This window comes from Lasioglossum baleicum, chromosome 14 (assembly GCF_051020765.1).
Source record: "Lasioglossum baleicum chromosome 14, iyLasBale1, whole genome shotgun sequence".
NCBI classification, from domain to species: domain Eukaryota; kingdom Metazoa; phylum Arthropoda; class Insecta; order Hymenoptera; family Halictidae; genus Lasioglossum; species Lasioglossum baleicum.
In genome coordinates, this window is record NC_134942.1 from 6,752,890 (window position 1) to 6,771,640 (window position 18,751).

The 18,751-nt window shown below is 47.0% G+C and overlaps 1 protein-coding gene across 2 annotated transcripts in view; it reads right to left on the bottom strand.

The window, feature by feature from the left end:
- The window catches only part of Gefmeso (Guanine nucleotide exchange factor in mesoderm), a 49,199-nt gene extending 31,153 nt beyond the window's left edge, over positions 1 to 18,046 (bottom strand). Inside the window, exon 1 of one of the 2 annotated variants that reach the window (XM_076438309.1) lies at positions 17,213 to 18,046. In XM_076438309.1, the coding sequence (XP_076294424.1) occupies positions 17,213 to 17,294 (82 nt within the window). In that variant the 5' untranslated portion in view covers positions 17,295 to 18,046. The other variant, XM_076438311.1, reaches the window with a different exon arrangement.
- Positions 18,047 to 18,751: the final 705 nt, after the last annotated feature.

Consider the following 18,751-nt stretch of genomic DNA (forward strand, 5'->3'; position numbering starts at 1 on the left):
CCGGACACACTCACCGTAGAGAGTTGCTGCTGTGTCCCGAGGGAACCGAGTTCTTCAGAATTTTAATCGAAGAATCTCAAGCTACCGACCCTGTAGAGGCGGTACGTACATCCTCTGGATCGTTATCCTCTAAAATGCTAAGCAGAGGATCTAGAACTACAGGGTACTTCTGGGCTGGTAGATTCACTGCGCAGGTTAGAACTGACCAGACGAAAGGTAGAGTCATCCATTGAATCGAGCAGTTCACCATTCTCCAAAATGCTCCACAATGCGAGAAGAACAAAGAACCGAATCGTTCAGTTGATCAACAGGTCATCCACCATCCTCTAACGTAACTGATCATCCTCGGAACTAGAACTGTTCACAACCTGTTCAAGTGGATGCACTGATTCGATCGAACTGACCATCCCACGTAGACGAGAAGTGTCGAATCGCTCACTGACTCGGCAGGTGTTCCATCCCTTAAAATGTTCAACAAAGCTTCACGCCTTCTTTCGGAGACGAGAGGATCTGCTAAGTGGACCTGGACAGAACCACCCAGGTCCAGATGTATCGATGGATTCACAAAGAGTCGGAGGAGACTTCGTAGAGATGGAGGACGCAAGAAGAATCACGGAAAAGAGACACGGTCGCGGCCACAGCTCGGCTAGACGTCGCGGTAAACACTGAAGGAGGATGCACCAGTGCGGGAGAGTTCTAGACTGCACTCGGTGGAGAGACCTCGTAAGGTTCACGTGGGACAGGAATACCACCGCGGAGCCACGGGGTGCGGTCTCGTTTCGCCGCGCAACTTTTCTGTCTCCGCTCGGACACGGCTAGAAGAACCGGTCTCCGCAGAACAACCGACCAGCGAGTCCGCGCGGATCGCTCGCTCGCTCAAAACCGCTCCGGATCGATGGATCGCTCGCTCGATAGGGATCGGAGATCAGCTGCTGCCCGATCGCGTTGCTCCCGAGACGAGGCTTCTTCAAAGTTGAGGGTCGAGAGTCAGAAGACATTTGATATTGCTCTTTCTTTCTTAGTACACCCCGAGTAGGCGTGGCTGTGTCCCGGAGCCAAGCCACTGCCCCGGAGGGCAATCCGTGTCCACGGCTGACCTAGAGTCGACGGAGACTACGACAACCGGAGAAATCGTTGATGTATATGAATTGTTCGGCCGTCTGAGCCGCGGCTCGGAGGTTGGATCGATTTGTCATATAATTGGCTCGTGCCCGCACTGCTCGCGCGATTTCTCCGCTCGAGATCGCTGGTATTTCGATCGGTACCGGCCGCAGCACGTGGGAGGCGAAATAAACGCGATCCTAGAGCAGCGACAGTGGCGTAACCGGTAGACAAACTCGGAAAAGAAGGACACCGCGTACGAATAAACCTGTTCAGTTCGGTTCGCTCGTTATCGGCGAAACGTGAAACGGGTTATTAAAAGCGATCGCTTTATGCGCGCGCGGGCGCGGGAGCGCGGCCGGGAGATGAAGCAGGCCGGGAGATGAAGCAGCCCGCGCGTCAAGCCCATTGCTGTTTCCATTCGTTTCGACGACGACCGAACCGATAATAGGCTGTGTACATCATCCTGAGTTATCGCCAGCTTTCCGTTCAACCCTCCGAACGAGAGACCGCCCCGGGCAACGCACCTCCGGCCTCGCGGAACACTCTTTCTATCAGGAAATTCACTTGGTCGCGAGATATTTATGGCCGGAATACATATTCGAACGAGTCGCTAACACCTTAATCGCGTGCTGCTCGGTCACTGGATATCGGCAATTTGTTAAACGATCGACGACTTGCTCTGACCACGCGAATCAACAGAATTTCTTGCGCTCGCACGCGAGACCCTGTCTAAGGGAGACAAGATGGCGGTTAATTTGTCGGAAATATTCACTCCTGCTGGTACGGTGTCGCACAATTTTCATTCTTTCGTCGTACTATTTTACGGTGCCATCGAGAGCTATCGTTTCACTGGAAGAACAATGTTCTACCGTGAATCATTTTCAGGATTTGAAACTTTAAAGTTTCGAAATAGATTTCGAAAAGCGACCGGTCGTAAATTATAAGGTGTCTGGTCGAAGTCCTCGATCGCGAGTCGATCGGTGAAGAGTTTATCGTCTCGACCGAACCGGAAGTCCTCCGAAGACATCACCACAGGCCCGTTGGCTGTGTTTGCAGCACAAAAGGACGGCGTAGCTAACCGAGAAAGAAGCGAAAGAAAACGACGACAGTCCCCGACGGAATAGAAAGGAAAGATCCGCGGCGACCGATTGTATTGCGACGCGTCGGTAAACCCAACAAGATGGCGGGACAGACGGTGGAGAGAGACCGTTAGGCGAATCTTTCTCCGCTGAGAGAAGGCTGCCGCGTCTTCCTAGCGGTGCCGGCTCATCGAATCGTCGCACATTATCGCAGGAAATCGCCAGGCCCGTTGCGGTTTCCTGGGAAAACCGTACACGCGCCGCGAAAAATCCCGGACATGCACACCGGATTGATTTCTCCGCCGTTCTGCAGGAAACGAATCAACCCCCTCAGCCAGTTCCTTAACCGAACCTTACGTAAACCTTCGATTCGCTCGCTTATCCACTGTCTTCACGAATCTACAGTCTCGAGAACCTAATCAATCTTCGAGTATCTACGAAACTGCCCGAACCGGAAGATCAAAGGACGTGTTGAATCAGTTGCAGGTGTTCCGAATGATTCTAGCGATCGAGTGAGATTTGGATAAGTGTATTTCGGTGGAACAAGAGACAACAGCTGCTGCGTTTAACTGCCGGGGAAATGAGGATAGCGATCGAAGACTGAAAGTGGAAACCGCGGCGTCAGAGGTTTTTGCTAATGCGACGCTAATCACGTCGTCGCTCTGGCGTCGCTTATCGTTCGCGCGAACAAAGAAACGAACGCCGTCGTCGGGATAACGAGGTTGACACGCGAGCTCGCGCGGGAACGTAATATTCCGTCTCGTTGTTTCTGTGTTCGGCGACGGAGATTTTCTGATTAACCGAGCCGCTCTGGCCTGACATATATTTCCGTCTATTAATAGTCGTCGGACTAAGATCCGACTATTCACCAGCGGTCTGTGAAAACGAGGGATCCAGATGCGGCTCTCTGGCTTCATTGATCCCGCGATTTACCGTTCCATTAATTCTCTATCAATTTTATAAACCAGGGACACGCTGTTCAATTCTCGATTCTTCGAACTCAGTAATATGACAAGAACAGAATGAAGAACAGACTGCGCGGTCTCTTTGAAATTGATGATCGATTTTGTCGCTGTACGACGTTTAATTAGGGCACAGCCTAAGCTCGTCGTCTCTCGGTGCAAGGAGCAACGTCGTTTCCGACAGTGATTGAAGCGAACGATGGGAGAATAGGTTAGAAAATGGGAAACGTTTTATTTGATCTTACCTCATCAAATCGGTGAGTACAGAGCGTGCACGAGCTGCCAAGCCCATTGACCGGCCGTCGAATGACAGTTTTTCTCGTGGTGCCCACTTTCCACCCATATAATCCACGAGATAAACGCAATACTGGCGCACCGATGCCCACGCGGTATTAAATAACATTTTTTCCCGAAAACACCTCTATCGGACATTCGTGTTTTGATTGCCTCCGTCCCGGCAGCATTATGACACGGACGTGATTCGAACGATGGAAAGCTATCCGCCTATAACTTCCTCTTAACCTGTAAACAGACCAGACGAGTTGTTCCTTTCCCGTAGGAGACCAAAGTGCTCGTTCACAAAATTTCTAGAACAAATGCTACTTTAAATTATTCGTAGCTAAAAATTTCGTAGAACAGCTTATTGATTCTTGAATAAACGACGGCCTAAGTGGAAGGCAGAAACAGGGTCCGTTTTATCAGCTGGGTAACGAGAAATACGCCTAATGGCGAAGGGATGAGAGAATTACAGAGGTCGAACGGTGTCGGCCCCCGGGCGATAGCTTAATGAATATTGTGAGAACCCATTGTCGAGTCTTATTTACAATTTGTCTTCCTCCCACGCGTTAAAGGGCACGGCTTCCGTTTGCTCCTGTTACAGTCCCACACGTTGACGTTGACACTCGGCCGACTGTCGACTGTCGACGGCTCCGCTCACGTTTCCTCGAGATCCCATGAAACTGTGCGAGGGCAGACGTTTTTCCGATTTCACGGCGAGTGAAAAATCCAGCCTTCGATCGAACACCGGACAACCCGTTTTCCTTATCGCTTCGACTCCACGCCTTTCCCTTATCGCGACGTGAAAAACTGTCTTATCGGTTCGAAGCGTGCGTCCTAATCATTCACACTAAGTCCACAATAATCCTGGATAACTGATCTTGTGTGAACAGAAAATGGGAATATATTCTTTCTACACTCTCCTTATAACTAACGTGACAAGATATTTCCCAGCTCAATTGGATGAGAAATTGACGTTGCCTCGATACTTGCTCATCTGCGGAGACCCTCGCGCTACGTTTATCGGGGCAAACAGTAAGATTTGCCAAACTACCTATCCTCGTTTAAATCGCAATACTGACCAGGTATTTTAGACTTCACCGAGTCAGAACTCTCGTCGAATTTTCCACGAATCTTCGAAATTTTCAGAGAATCTTTTCGCTTCGAGGATTCGTGTTAAAATTTGCCGTGACGCTTCCGACGAAGTGTCCGAGCAGAACAACGGATTCGTCGTCTGTAGAAGCAACGCCCACGACCTGGATCGGACACAAAAGCTTCGCGGGAAACCGCTTTGTTGGCAGAACGCTTTGAGCAAAAGTTAGCGGGAATTCGTAGAAACACGCGGTTGGGTGGCCACGCGGCTCAAACTTCTTCTTGGAGACTGGACTCGTCCTGTCGGCTGTAATCGGTATCCCGAATTACATCGGTGACAGTGGTGAGTTACGACGACCGTCCCTGTACCTGGAAAGGTTTCGGGAAAGCCCGGCCGTGTACTCGAAGAACGACTCCGAGTTAATTTTGACGCTGAAGGGTTCGAAATCGCTTGAAAGAGCCCGACCTCGTTTCGTACCGGCGCGTCGAGAGACCCCGGGAGGTCGCGCAAGCTCTGTCGAGCGGAAAGTGAGTCTGCCAAAGGAAATTTCGGTACTGGTGAACACGAGATGCGCGATCGATCGCGAACGAGGTCGAAAACCTGTCGACAAAAGCCCCCGGTAAAAATCTTGTCGGTTTCGAAACTGCTGAACCAACAATGCACCTGACTGTGTACTTATTCTGTCCGAAAGAGTAACCTTAGATATTTCGTTGAAGTGAGACATCATTGTACGATTGACAGTCGAAGATTTGTGAGAAGATTAAAATATCCTTCCTTCTCTAATAACCCAGGAATAATATTCCCAAACTTTTAAATCGTTTTAATCATCCGGTTTTTACATCGTTTAAGAAGCAGGACACATCGACGTTCGAGTGCGGTTATCTCGAAGCGGAGGCGCCCAGTGCAGAATTCCCATTGGACGTTTCCGACGTGCTCGTTACTATGGAATCACGTCGCGTGTTTAAGACGCGATTCGCCGAACGATTTTCGAGAAAACGCGGCGCGAAGGGGCGGCTCGAATAAGATATTCTTTGTTCGGCCCCGGCCCCGGGCAAAGGGGACCGTGCGTGCTATCGCTCTGCTTCGCTAATTATCGCGGCTCAGTGTAGCAGAACGCGAACGCGAACGCGTAGGACGCCTCGTAACTAATACACGAGAGACCGACCGACCCGACCGACCGCCTAAGCGGCTTATGTTTTCCATCGACACCGTGAAACGTTCGAACGACTTCATTTCCATTTTAAATATCACGCGCGCACGCCGCCCCCCGATCGATCCGCCGGCATTATTTGGATTACGCGGCTGAAAATGCCGTTTATTCCGGTGTCTGAGTCATGCTCATTAGCATCACCGACGCGACGGCTCCGATGATTTCGAAAGCGATCCCGATTTCCGGAAGATTCGGGAAATGCCTCGTCCGCTAAACTGTGGATTTTATGCGTTTGCAAGAAAAATTAATAGGTATTTAAGGGAGTAAACAGTATGGAAACAGGTTAGTTTCATCGTCGATCTCAGAGATCCTCGGGGATCGATCCCGAGGAAGAATCGAGCGATCAACGTCGCGAAAATAAATTCGTCGCCACTCGCGGACGGGTAATTGCACAGGGGCAGCAGGATAATTGAATAGCGCGCCGGGGGGCAAATAAATGAAACAATCCGTAGAAATCGAGCCCTGGTACACAATTACGCGCGCATACTTGATTTAGAGGTGCTCGTTACCCGAGCAACTCGATCTCTCTGTCTCATTCGGTTTCTTTCGTGCGCAACCGCGGCAAATTTACCTGTCGAGAGACTGGCCGTGTATTGACTGGCCGAGAGGATCGCGATCCTGCGTCCCGTGTCCTCCCTTCGGCTGATCCCGATAATTGGCTTGTCGCTGATACGTCGCCCCGGCGGCGCCCGACACAATCGCTCGGAACGAATTAGACTGCTCTATCAACGGACGGAAGTCCCTGCCGATCGCTATCGCCGACGATGTTTATGGAAATTTACGTCTTTACGCTCGAACTCGGAGTCGACCGAGCAAAGCAGATCGTTCCGCCACGTGCAACACGCCCGGGAGAATCTCCGTCGAACTCTCGATCCTTCGATCTTTGCACGGTGTCCGAAATCTATTTTTTATTTTCATCGTGCTACCTCAATCTTTGCGTGAACATTTATTGCAATGTGTACACAATAAAGAAGTTTATTCGATGGAGAATTAAAACAGATGACGTGCATTTTTAATAATATCAATTTCATAAAATTATTTAAGGTAAGAGAACTAATATTTCTTCGACATTTTCCATTAGCCCTGGGTGTCGTCTCCTATTCGAATAAAATATCCGACGACGAAAAAAGGAGGCGGGTAATTTAGAAAATAATAACGCCGAATATTTGCGAGCGTTATCCGGCTGTATCTCGATCAATTTCCCGAGCGAGCAGGCTTTACGGCCCCGCGGAGTTACGAGCGTGCTGCGTCGGTGATTTCAATGCGTGGTAATGCTATCATAAAGGCTCCACGTACCGTGTACCCTTATTAGAGCGAACGCGTGCGCCGCTAATGCGTACACGGACAGAAAAGTGTCCCGACGTTCACGATTTACGAGTTCATTCACACTCTAGCTGCATATTAGGACCGACGCGACGTAAACGACGCTGCAACCGCCGCCATTCCGCTGCTCTCTCGGAGACAGACACAATGGGGAGGAGAGGCCTCCTCTCTCGTCAGGGTTTAATCTCGCCTGGACGACGATTAAGCACCGTGAAGATACAATGCGATTTATCTGCCGCTCGCGAGCATAATAACCACAATAGAGCTAATTTTAAATTAAAATCGTTTCCGTAACTCTCACGCTCGTTTATCCGCATGCAGCCTCCTTCTTCTCTAAATTCTCCCAGCAACAAAGACGAACCTGAGCCAAAATGAAATTCTATTCTCTCGCTAGCAATATAAACATTTTCACTATAGCGTTATACTTCCGACTCATAGTCCTTTGTGCTCATATGGCGACTCTGAGACACCACTGAAAGCTGCGATTATTCTTGAATAACATTTGTACAACAGACTGTGTTTTTTGTACAAATTGCTAAAAATTCTTGTCGAACCGATGTCTCGAATCGCTTGGGAAAACGCCAGTTTCCACAAACAATGACGCAACGTCGTTTAGTTTCGCGTGTTTCGGCGTAACGTCACGCAGAGTTTTGCGGACACCGCAGAAATCGTGGCTCGCGGACGTGACACGGCTTTTCGACGACGGATAACAAATTGCAAAAGTAACGAGCTGAACGTTGCGCGTTCAACTCTGCTCCACATATTTGTCGCGTTAGTCAGATCGCGTCTCGCCGCGGCATGGCAGCGCGTTGCACGTTACAACGTTACACGCATGGGCCCGGAAAGATAAAGGGTAACGCGGCCCGTGATAAATCCCTCGATGCATTTACACGAGTCGATACTTGACACGAAAACCTTCCTGAGCGTAACCGAGGCCTCCGACAACGATTCCAATCGTCAATGAACGGAAATAACTCGATGGGAAATGTCTTACTGGTTTTACACTCCAAATTCGCCGTTTTGCAAATCAATTTCACACAGTGCACAGACAGTACCGGCAAGTTATCGCTCCAACAGGTGGCGGACACTTTTTCGAATTGAATGGACGTGGATTTGTGGAAGCTAACCCAGTCCTTGCTATTTATAAGAAAAATTGATTAGATTACGTTACATGCAATTTCTATTAACACTAAACCTACCACTGAAAGCGATTCAAATGTTTCAGGTTATAAGAGTGACAAGGCTCTATTTATTTCGATTTTACGCAATGCTTATCACAACATGTGCTTGGAAAAAGACATGCTTCCACACAGTATCAATACAAATTGTAGGTGGGGCCGCTGGACCATGCTCATCCTGCTATGTAGGCCGTTTAGCGAATCAATTTCCATGTAAGTAAACTTCGTAATTTCAACGATTGTGAAATGAAAACTGTAAGACCGGTGATTTGTCCGGCAGTGGTGGGTTTAGTGTTAAATTCCTTAGCCGAGGACTTTCAAAAATTATGAAGTACATACCCAGTCGCCGGTAAATAATGTGTTAGGTCGAGATAAGCTCGAATCGAGAGCGATTAAGAGGAAAATAATTATCATCGGCGACTCGTTAACGGCGTTAAGGCCGAAACAATGGAGTCCAAGGGAGGACTACCGGCACAAAGGGAGTAGCAGCGCAGAGGCTTCCTGCTAGCGGGTCAATTTTTCCCTCATTAACGGCATCATCGAGAGCCGATCGGCTGCAACACGCGGACGAGGCGCGGTGTAAACGAACCTTTATCTGAATCCACGTTCCCCGGGCACGTGTTACATATAAGGGAATCGTAACGAGTAACGACATTAGGCATCGACCGAGTCGGGTACAGCGGGTACGGTGGGTATCTCTACGCGGCAACGGAGAAGCCAACCGCTTCAGCTTTAACCCCTCGCGTCGTGGAGAAGCAAAGATCCGGTTTGATCGGCCATATTGGCTGCAACAAGAGTCAATTGTGGACTCGCGAGGAGCGTGGGTCGCCGAGCTGACCCGATCGGGACACATCGGGACAGCTTTTTTCGCCGATTCGCCACCCTTCGAGACCACTCGCCTAACTGTTCACCGATCGACACGGTATTGCCTTGTTTATTCGTGCGACAAGACCGATCGGTTAAACGCCGAGTGTAATTGACGAGTCGATCGTGAAAGCGCCCCGTTTCGAATCAATCGGCTCTGCGAGCTCGTGAAATGCGCGGACGTGCCCCTTGATCGATTAGATGCTCTCGTGAAGACTCCTCGAATTTTTATTCGCAAAACAAATTTCCGAATATCTATATTTGCTCGGGAAGTTATCTGAAAGATCGACTATTTTGAATTTGGAGATTCCGAAGGGTTGTTATTTGAGAGAAACAAAAATTTTGTTGTAATTTGAGATTCGAAATATTGAATTTTGACCAGAAAAAGCGGGCTCCGGACCACTGTGCAACCCGGAGAAGAACGATCATCCCTTTCGAGATATTCCGACGGGTCGAGACGCATGGCAAAGGCTCGATTGCGTAATTTTTGCGAGAGGGGAATGTATCTTGAAAATCCGCAAGACCTTCGCGCGACCCGTTCCCAAGATCCATATGCAATTCGAGGCTTAGAATACGTGAGACGCCGGCGAGGTGCAGCGCCGTTCTCCTTTAAAGTTTCTGCACGTGCAGTCTCGCGAGGATCCACGGTGTCGGGAAATCAAGTTCAATGGCGTCGTCGGCCGGCCATCGAACGGCCACGTTTTCGTATTACACGCCGCGATCTCTCTCGATCGTTCCACAGGTTGCTCGGGTGTACGGCTCCCCCGAGGAATTCCTCGAAAATCTTCCCTTTTGCGATCGCGACAATAGAGAGTTATTAATCGCGTGGAAAGTCCGTTCCACGAACTCCGTTGCTCGTATTGTCTTGTGGTCACTTCTGTCTCTTATGTTCATTATTTTACGTAACCGAGTTTCTATATCGAAACTTAATACATTGATTATAGTAGATCGAATGTCCTTGTCGTACAGGTTGCTTCAAACACCGTTGCCCTCGACCGCCATGCACAGGCGCGATTCCTCGGCCGAGAAACCAAAGACGAACCGTTTGAAACCGTTTCGAACTGTTCGTTCTTTCCTCTTTTTCGGAAGATAATCGTTATCCGAACGGAATCGCACGACATCCTCTCCCTCCACGTTCGTAAATGCGGACTCGCCCAGAGGATGTTTACGGACCTCGTTCTGCCACCCGGACCCGTATCTCCTCGGATTTTTTCGCGAGGCTCGCCCCCACAAGTTGATTCACAGACACGCGACGCAAAAATCATTCGCTCGCTCGTTCGCGTGACGTCTTCGTTTGAGGGCGAACTGAATCAACGAGTGAGCCGACGAGATCGCAAAAATTTCGATTAATCTCGCCGCGCAGCGGGAACCGTAAACAAATTCCAATCGTTTGTCAGTTGTAGAAATGAGGTCTTCCAGGCATAATTTACGTCATTTAGCACTAAATGACTAAATCTATCGACCATCAAAAGTGACTGACTTGCATATTGTCTTATAAAAATTATTATACAAGTTTAAATTTATTTATATTTTGTGCGATTACTATTATAGTATATACTGGAATAAAAAAATGTATTCAATCAATTCTAAAACCGTTCATTTCGCATCTTGTCACAAAGACGGAGCTGTTGCAATGATTTTCTAGTAAAATTTTTATTTCACCCCAAAGAATTCGAAAGAATTTGTTTCCACAATAGCTACCGAGCTTTCCTCGACCCAGGGTCAAACTCAACGCGTGTTTCCGACCACCCCATATATAGAAGCATCCCCGAGGAGTAACGTAACACCGTGCGCCTCGTTAAGGGGTGCGAGTAACCCTTGTTGATAGAGGGTAAACCTCTCGGTGCAGCTATCTTCTTCTCGGTGCATATTCATAGTAAGGCTTCCGAGCTTCAACGGGCTGTCCAGCTCCGTCGAGGCTTATATGCGTTTTCCGGGTGCATCGTGTCGACAGAAACGAGATTAAAATCCGTCGGTAACCGATCACCGGTGACTCGGTTGTTCTTAGGGGAACCGTGCAAGAAGAAGAACGCCTGTTACATTCGGTCCTGAGACACGAACTATTTTCGTGGCGGCTATTGTGGCGAGATTACGGAGGATAAATTGAATGCAGGTACGTTCCACCGGGGTTTATTAACATTTTGATAGATAACATTCCGAGATGCGACACCTGGGTCATCGACGGTTGTTCGGCTCGTGTGGGCTCGGCAACACCACGCGTGGGCGTATCGTGGTTCCCGGGCTGCATTTGTAACGCCAAGTGCTCGTGCCAGGGACTCGCAGTCGTCGCATCTACAGGCTGATTCACGCGGTGAACTCGATCGCGATCGTCGATGGAAAATTGCGAGATATCGACTCCTCTCCGAAACTTTCGACTCGAGCTCTTTTATTACGATCACGTAATCATTTTCCGGCGGGATTGCACAAAGGCATCGGACGATTCCGGTCGTGTAACACTTGTAAAGTGAGTCACCTGTATGCACACGAGACTCGGCCTTTATCGCGCGGCCCGTTGGAAAAAAAAAGAAAAAAAAGCTTTATCGCGGGACGCGTCACGCTCTTTATCCTTGTTGCTTGCACTATTATTCACCGCCGCGGTTCCCAGAGCCTAGAGAAACGCGATTCGACGTCTACGACTGCGCCTATTCGAACACCGGGAAAAGCAAACAACAAAAATCCTCGGATCATTGTTATTATTACGGGGGCTACATATGCGTCTAGGAGCTATTCAAACACCCGTTCCCGGGGGCCGAAGAAGACAGTGAAAGGTACCATTACGATTCTATGACCGGTGGAAACGCTGCTCGAGTCGCCGGTAACTTGCCAGAATTATTATTACTGTGGACATTACGTGTCCGGGAATCATAGAGACGTCAAATTCTCGGGTCAAAAAGCCAGTGAAAGTTGCCATTGTTATTCCACCGGGGACAGCCCGATCCCAGAATTTATCCGAGCCTGGGAATACGGATATTATTTTTGTTGGGACCGCATTGTGCGGGAAAAGAGGCAGCAGCCGCGGTTGCACTGGAGAAGCTAAAGCTACGTCCACATTGGAGCAGCATCGAGCAAATTTTTAATTTTAATTTAGATTTTAACAGTCAGATATGTTTAGAAACACCGGAGGATCCTCATCAAAGGAGCAATAGTTGTTATTCTTGTTGGTCTACGGGAATTTGTCTCCCAATTGTGAGACGAACAAGATAAAAGAGATGTCCCCCCCCCCCATGGTGCCTCGCGGTAAGTTTACATAGGACCGAAAGCTAGGAAACTGGCGCGAGTATCTCGTGTACGCAAACGTGTCCGAGATCTAGGGACCGGGAAGAGACAACCTGTATATCATAGCTGGAAACCAGTGGGCGAGATAGATGCGCGCAATCTCTCCCGGTCTCATACTCGGCATGCCGGCGCGCGTATGAGTATGAGCCGCTCGTGTAATAATGCGCCTCTCGGGCGACCGGCCGGTTGTCAGCACAGGATAGACAACGCCTGATATTGTCAACAACCAAGGATCTCTGCCGGCTGCGTCTTTTCCGTGTCAACGTTCGCTACTGTCGCCTGATCGATCCGATCTTACGCCTCTGTGTAGGACGATGATCGCCGATCCAGAAATTCCTGGTTCTTGGAACTTCACCCTTGTGTAGCCAACCAAAATGTACATGATTATTTGCAACCCTTTGTATGCAACATATTTGCATAATTTCTCGTTTTAAGACTATTAATTAATATATTGGCGAGCAACGAACGGACATTCAGAGAAATTTTGTAATATTTTTAAAGGAACGTTAAGACTAAACCTACCACCGTCGATCAAATGACCGGTTTCTGGTTTTTTATTGTACAATTACTGAAATTACACTCGTATACACTTCTGTATCCAAGCACATATTATAAAAAAAAATCATAGAGAATCAATTCTATGTATCATGTCATTGTTATAAGGCAACATATGTTATGTAGTCATTTTACAGCTCGCTACACAATGGTTAAGACAATTGTAAATTGTCGACTCGGATTGTCGAAATGTCTTTGGAGAGAACATCAATGCGTGTAGGACAGGAAGGGTTACGCCCACCCATTGTTTCTAGGCCTAGATCGGGCCCGTTGGTGAAATTTTGGAAATTTTTAGGGCTCGGCAACGTCGCCCATGTCCGGGCCAGGCCCATAAAAATCCAGACGGATCGAGAGAGCCGGTTGCTCGATTTTTGGGCGTGTGCACACGGAACGGGCATACACACGTGACACGAAAGCAAGCCTCGTCTCCCTTTCTGTCTTTGTGTCTCTCTGTTTCTCCGTGGCGACGACCAAAGACGCACACAGGTCCGAGGAAAACACAGGCTTCTCTTCTCTCTTTCCCTCTCTTTCTCTCGAAACCGTCTCTCTAAGCTGCATCCGGCAGAGCGAGTGTTTTTTGCGCGTCGTATCGCATCCTTAAGTTCGCCACTTGTCCCGCGAGCTGCCGGGACGAGCGTATTCGTGACTGTCGTGCGCGAGCACGAGCATGCAAATGAAAATCGGGAATTTTCACGAGAGTCACGAGCAGAGGCGACGACCAGACCCTCGCGGATCCGCTGCATCCTCTTCGGAAAGCGAAAATTCCGCTCCGAGGCATTCTGCACAGAATGCAGTCATAGATTTCTATGCAAAATAAAAATCGTTGTTCCTGTGTCTTCCTCTAGCGAAATCTTGAATTCTTTCAGTGTTTCAGCTGTATTAAATTGCAACAAGTCGTTTTCGTCATAAATGCATAACATTCGCGACCTAATCGTTACCTATTTATAACGTGGAGTCGTTCGAACAATTTCCAACCGGTACCGATAAGATTAAACAAATTTTTAAAAATACGGATGTATTATTTTTAGATTGTCGAAGTCATTAGAAGAAAATTTCTACTTGGTTCCTGTGTCTTCCTCTAGCGAAATCTTGAATTCTTTCAGTGTTTCAGCTGTATTAAATTGCAACAAGTCGTTTTCGTCATAAATGCATAACATTCGCGACCTAATCGTTACCTATTTATAACGTGGAGTCGTTCGAACAATTTCCAACCGGTACCGATAAGATTAAACAAATTTTAAAAAATACGGATGTATTATTTTTAGATTGTCGAAGTCATGAGAAGAAAATTTCTACTTGGTTCCTGTGTGTTCCTCTAGCGAAATCTCGAATTCTTTCAATGTTTCCACTGTACTAAATTGCGACAAGTTGTTTTCGTCATAAATGCATAAAATCCGCGACCTAATCATTACAATTTCCAACCGGTACCGATAAAATGAAACAAATTTTTAAAAAATAATAGGTTGTTGAAGTCATTAATTTCTATTTGGTTCCTGTGTCTTAATCTCGCGAAGTCTTTTGCAACGAGAGACCGCTAGTGGGTACATAGATGTCTCTATACTCCATAGTTCTATAGTATCGAAGATAAAGGATAGCACAAGGCTATAGGAGCACGAAGATAATTATCAGGCTTATCTGGCTGTACGTAAAAACTCATAAATTCTCGGATCGGGTGCAACGCGTTGAAAAATTACGATATAGATCCGAGATAAGGAAGGCCAGGCCGGGACGTAACGTCACTTTCACGTGTGTACAAGCTTGCACACCTCTGCGGCATAGCTGAACTAGCGGACAAATCGAATCGTAAGAAGTTCACGTTTTCTCTTCCACGTGAAATTCCGTGAAATATAGTACTGTTACTCGCCACTCGTGTATCTCGCTTATCTTCGTTCCGACGCGACGGGGCTCACGTGTACTCGAGAGCGGTTTCGTTTGTTTTTTGTCTCGTGTCGCGTGGATTTGTGGGAGCTAGCTCTCTTCGAAAGGAGAACTCTCGAAAAATCCCAATGTTTTCGACGACTAAACAGAATGAAATTTTTCAACGATTCAAATGTCCCACCCACGAGAGCACGCGCCCGATTGGGAACCGCTGTTCAATCTGTCCGATTAATGTTTGCCGGAGCACCAGAGAACGTCAGCGAATATACGGCTGGCAACCTGTCGCACACGGATTTCTACCTTTCCGCGAACCGCGAGCGAATGAAGTAAATACACGTGCGATTTCTTTCAAATCAAAATAATCAAAATTATAAGTGTCACTCATACATACTATTTTTATCTTCCTATGTAGAAAAAAAAACGTTTTTCACCAATTATACTTAACACTAAACCTAACGAGCACTAAAATCGATTAAAATGGTTTACCTTTCGAAAATGACAAAATTGTATTTACTTGGATTTTGTGGAATTTTTATGATAGAATGTGTTGGAATAGAGAAATTTATGAATTTCAATAGTTGAAAAATAAAAAATTAAAAGTAAGTGGTATATTTCCCTTATAAAAATAACAAGATTGATTTTATTAAAACTTTGTGTGCGGCTCCTATTGTACTAAAGATATCTATATAATCGTTTCTTATTAACTTAATAATTGTACAATAAAAAATCTGGAACCGGTCATTCTGACCGGTGGTGATAGGTTTAGCGTTAAAGAAAAAAGAAAAATCGATTTATCGAAGATGAAAAACCAGATCAACATTAGCGCGGAGAATCGGCTAATGCCTCTCGCCTTGTCAATTTATTTATTACGCTGGTATGCTCGTCTATAGAAAGATGTTGACATGTGATAACCGACCGCTCGTTATCTCCCTAGCGAAATGTGACTGTACCATGAGGCATAGAAAATGCAACGATAAACGTAGCGGATGCTTTTCTTCTTTGCAACATTCTATTATCTTTCAAGTATTCTTTAATCATAATTGGAAGATAGGATTTGGATCAGGTAAACTGTAACAACTGCGATAACGCGTTCCGTAGTCTTTTGCAATCGTCGATCGATTAATGCGACATAAAACTATAAATCTAAAAAAAAAAAGAATTGGTCGAACGCTGAAATAATTCGCCATATCGTTTGCGATAAATGATGCATATTTTTGTTTATTTTACGGCACGTGTTGACCCTCCGGTTAGCCTCGGTTTAAATTGGGTGTATTATCCACTCGAGGTAAGACGCGCGAATGCATTAGGCGCAATCAACATTAACGCGCGGCCATCGCTCACGAAGCGTCACGATCGTCGCAACAGATAGGACAATTTTCGGCAGAATCATAACAATTTTAATACATTAATAATGATGCTTTTAAATTTTTTTAATCATTTCATAATTTTATATTTCACCTAGCCGTTTATGTTCTAAATGTACAAAACCCGGAGTTAATATGTAAGTATGTATGTATATAACTTGTTGGTAGGAGAGAGTACGTCAATGTGCGAACAATGTAAAAATATGGAACGAGTCGATCGAACGAACCGCGGAAATAGTTCTGTTTCTGTGTGCGACCTCCGTCCCTAAAACCTACGCCTCATTTGCATTTCCTAGCTGTATTAACATACGGCCTGTACACGTATTCGCGATAACAGCGTTCCGAGCCACGCAAACGCAGTGGTGGTCAAAGAAAAGGAACGTCATATAACAATTAAACGTTTTACGACCACCACCGCTATACCGAGAGAAACCTAAAAAAATTTAAGCTGGTCTATACAAGTTCGAGCAACAATGCCGACGTCTCGAAGCACAACAATCCCCGACCACCACCATAGGGACCGTCTAGTCACCTCTAGAACACCTCTACATATGGCGTTCGGTGGTCCCACCTCGTCAAAATAAACACCCTTGTTTACATTCGAGCTCCGCTTAACCCGCTCGCATACAAGAAAAGGATACACAGCTTCCTACTTCAATAATTTGTACGATTGTTTTTCTACGAATAACCTGTCGCGCGAATTTACCATTATGTGCGGACTAGTTTTCACGATTCTTCAATATAAGAATTTTATGCAATTTAAAACAGTCCATGGATGTCAATGTGTTATTCTCAATTTACCAAACTCATTAAAGGAAAAAGAATAAACAAAGTTCTAATCACTGTAACCGCAGAAAATAAGTGACAGCGCAAGGACATATCAACGATGCATCGTTCTTAGGCACTACAAGGATTAATCCTTCTTTCTTAAGAAAGGGTCTTCGGTAATAGTGAAACAAGAACGAGGGTGAAGAAACGCAAGGGCCGCAACGGGTAAAAGGGTACACGGTGCGGCGTCGGATACGGATTAGAAAATAAAATATCACTCACCGAAGAAGTTCTCCCAGCTATCGGACTCGTCCGAATCCACGGCGTTGGTACCCGTGGTCTCGGCGTCGGCTTCACTGCCCATCTCGTTGCAACAAACAAACACTCGCGATCTCGCCAAAGCACCGAGGACACCGAGAGGACACCGGTACGATTCGTTTTGTCTCACTGTGGAGGAGGAATGAACACGAAATGTCTCACGGTTCGGGACTTGCGTGGTCGCATTGCGCGCGCGGCAACGTCCCTGTTCCCGACGTTCTGATGTTCCGATGTCCCGCTGTCCGGCCCGATCTTGATCGAGAGATCACGGGACGAAGAGACGAAACAACACAACGTCCATACCCTTGGCACGCGGTCGCGAGACGGACTGACTGAGACCAACTGAGACTCTGAGAGAGCCGGGGGCCGGGAGCCCTCGACCCGACCGACCGTCCCGGCGAGTCAACGAATCGGCAAACAGCTCACCAGCAACAGCGACCCATACCAACGCGCTGCTCGCGCTCGTTCTCCCGTTTCACGGGTTCGTTGGTTCGTTTCTCGCTCCTCGGCTCTCTGCTTTTGCCTACCCGATTCTTCTCTGCCTTCTTCGTTCTCCGGCTTCTCAATGCGCCGACTGTGCTCGCCTTCCTCTCCGCAGTCGCCGTTCATGTAAAACGCGCCACCACCGCACAGCGGCCGCCGCCGCCGCCTGGTCATTGAATTAGGACTGTCCCGATATATTTTTAACCCTTCACGGTATGCTCGTCGTCTTCTTTTTCCACCCGCCGGTTTTTAGGAAGCTGCGCTGGCGTCGCCTAAGCCCTACGCGATCCGTGATCTGTATCCACTCGGACCGTGGACATACGCCTGTATACACCTGCATCGATCGACGATCCTCCCTGTTTCTTATTTATCGCGTCCTATCGGTGGAAAATTGTTTTGTAGTTGTTGTTATTTCGTTTTCTATAAGGTATTTGTGAATTATACCCTTCAGGTTCGATGTATGTATATATGTATTTTTAACCCTCCGCGAAGAGCGATCGTCGTCTTCTTTTTCCACCCGCCGGTTTTTAGAATGCTGCACCACCGAGACTCGCACGATTCTCGTAGATCGCAGGCGTTCTTTTGCTTCGATCTTTGCTGTTCTTCATTCGCTTGACTCTATTTACATATGCATGGAAAATTGTTACATGTTAGCTGCGATTGTTTAACGTTCGCGGAGTATAGTTGATTACGATTAATGAAACTCTGGAACGGGAATATATCTTGATTTTCATGTAAATATGTATTATTATGCAAAATATTTAACAAAATGTCAACCGTAATATTGATTTGTAAACAGACGTTTTACGAAATCATAAAATGTTGATACCTGCCTCAGACTCGATACAGTGTATTCATTGTTCATGTGTAATCTTCTTATATATGGAAAGATATAGATAATGGGACAGCTAACGAGTACGATTATCATAGTTTTATCTGACTTTCTTGGAGCTGGATCAACATTTTCTATTTGCAAAATGAATTATACCTAGAAATGCGATCACCCGAGGATTTGATATG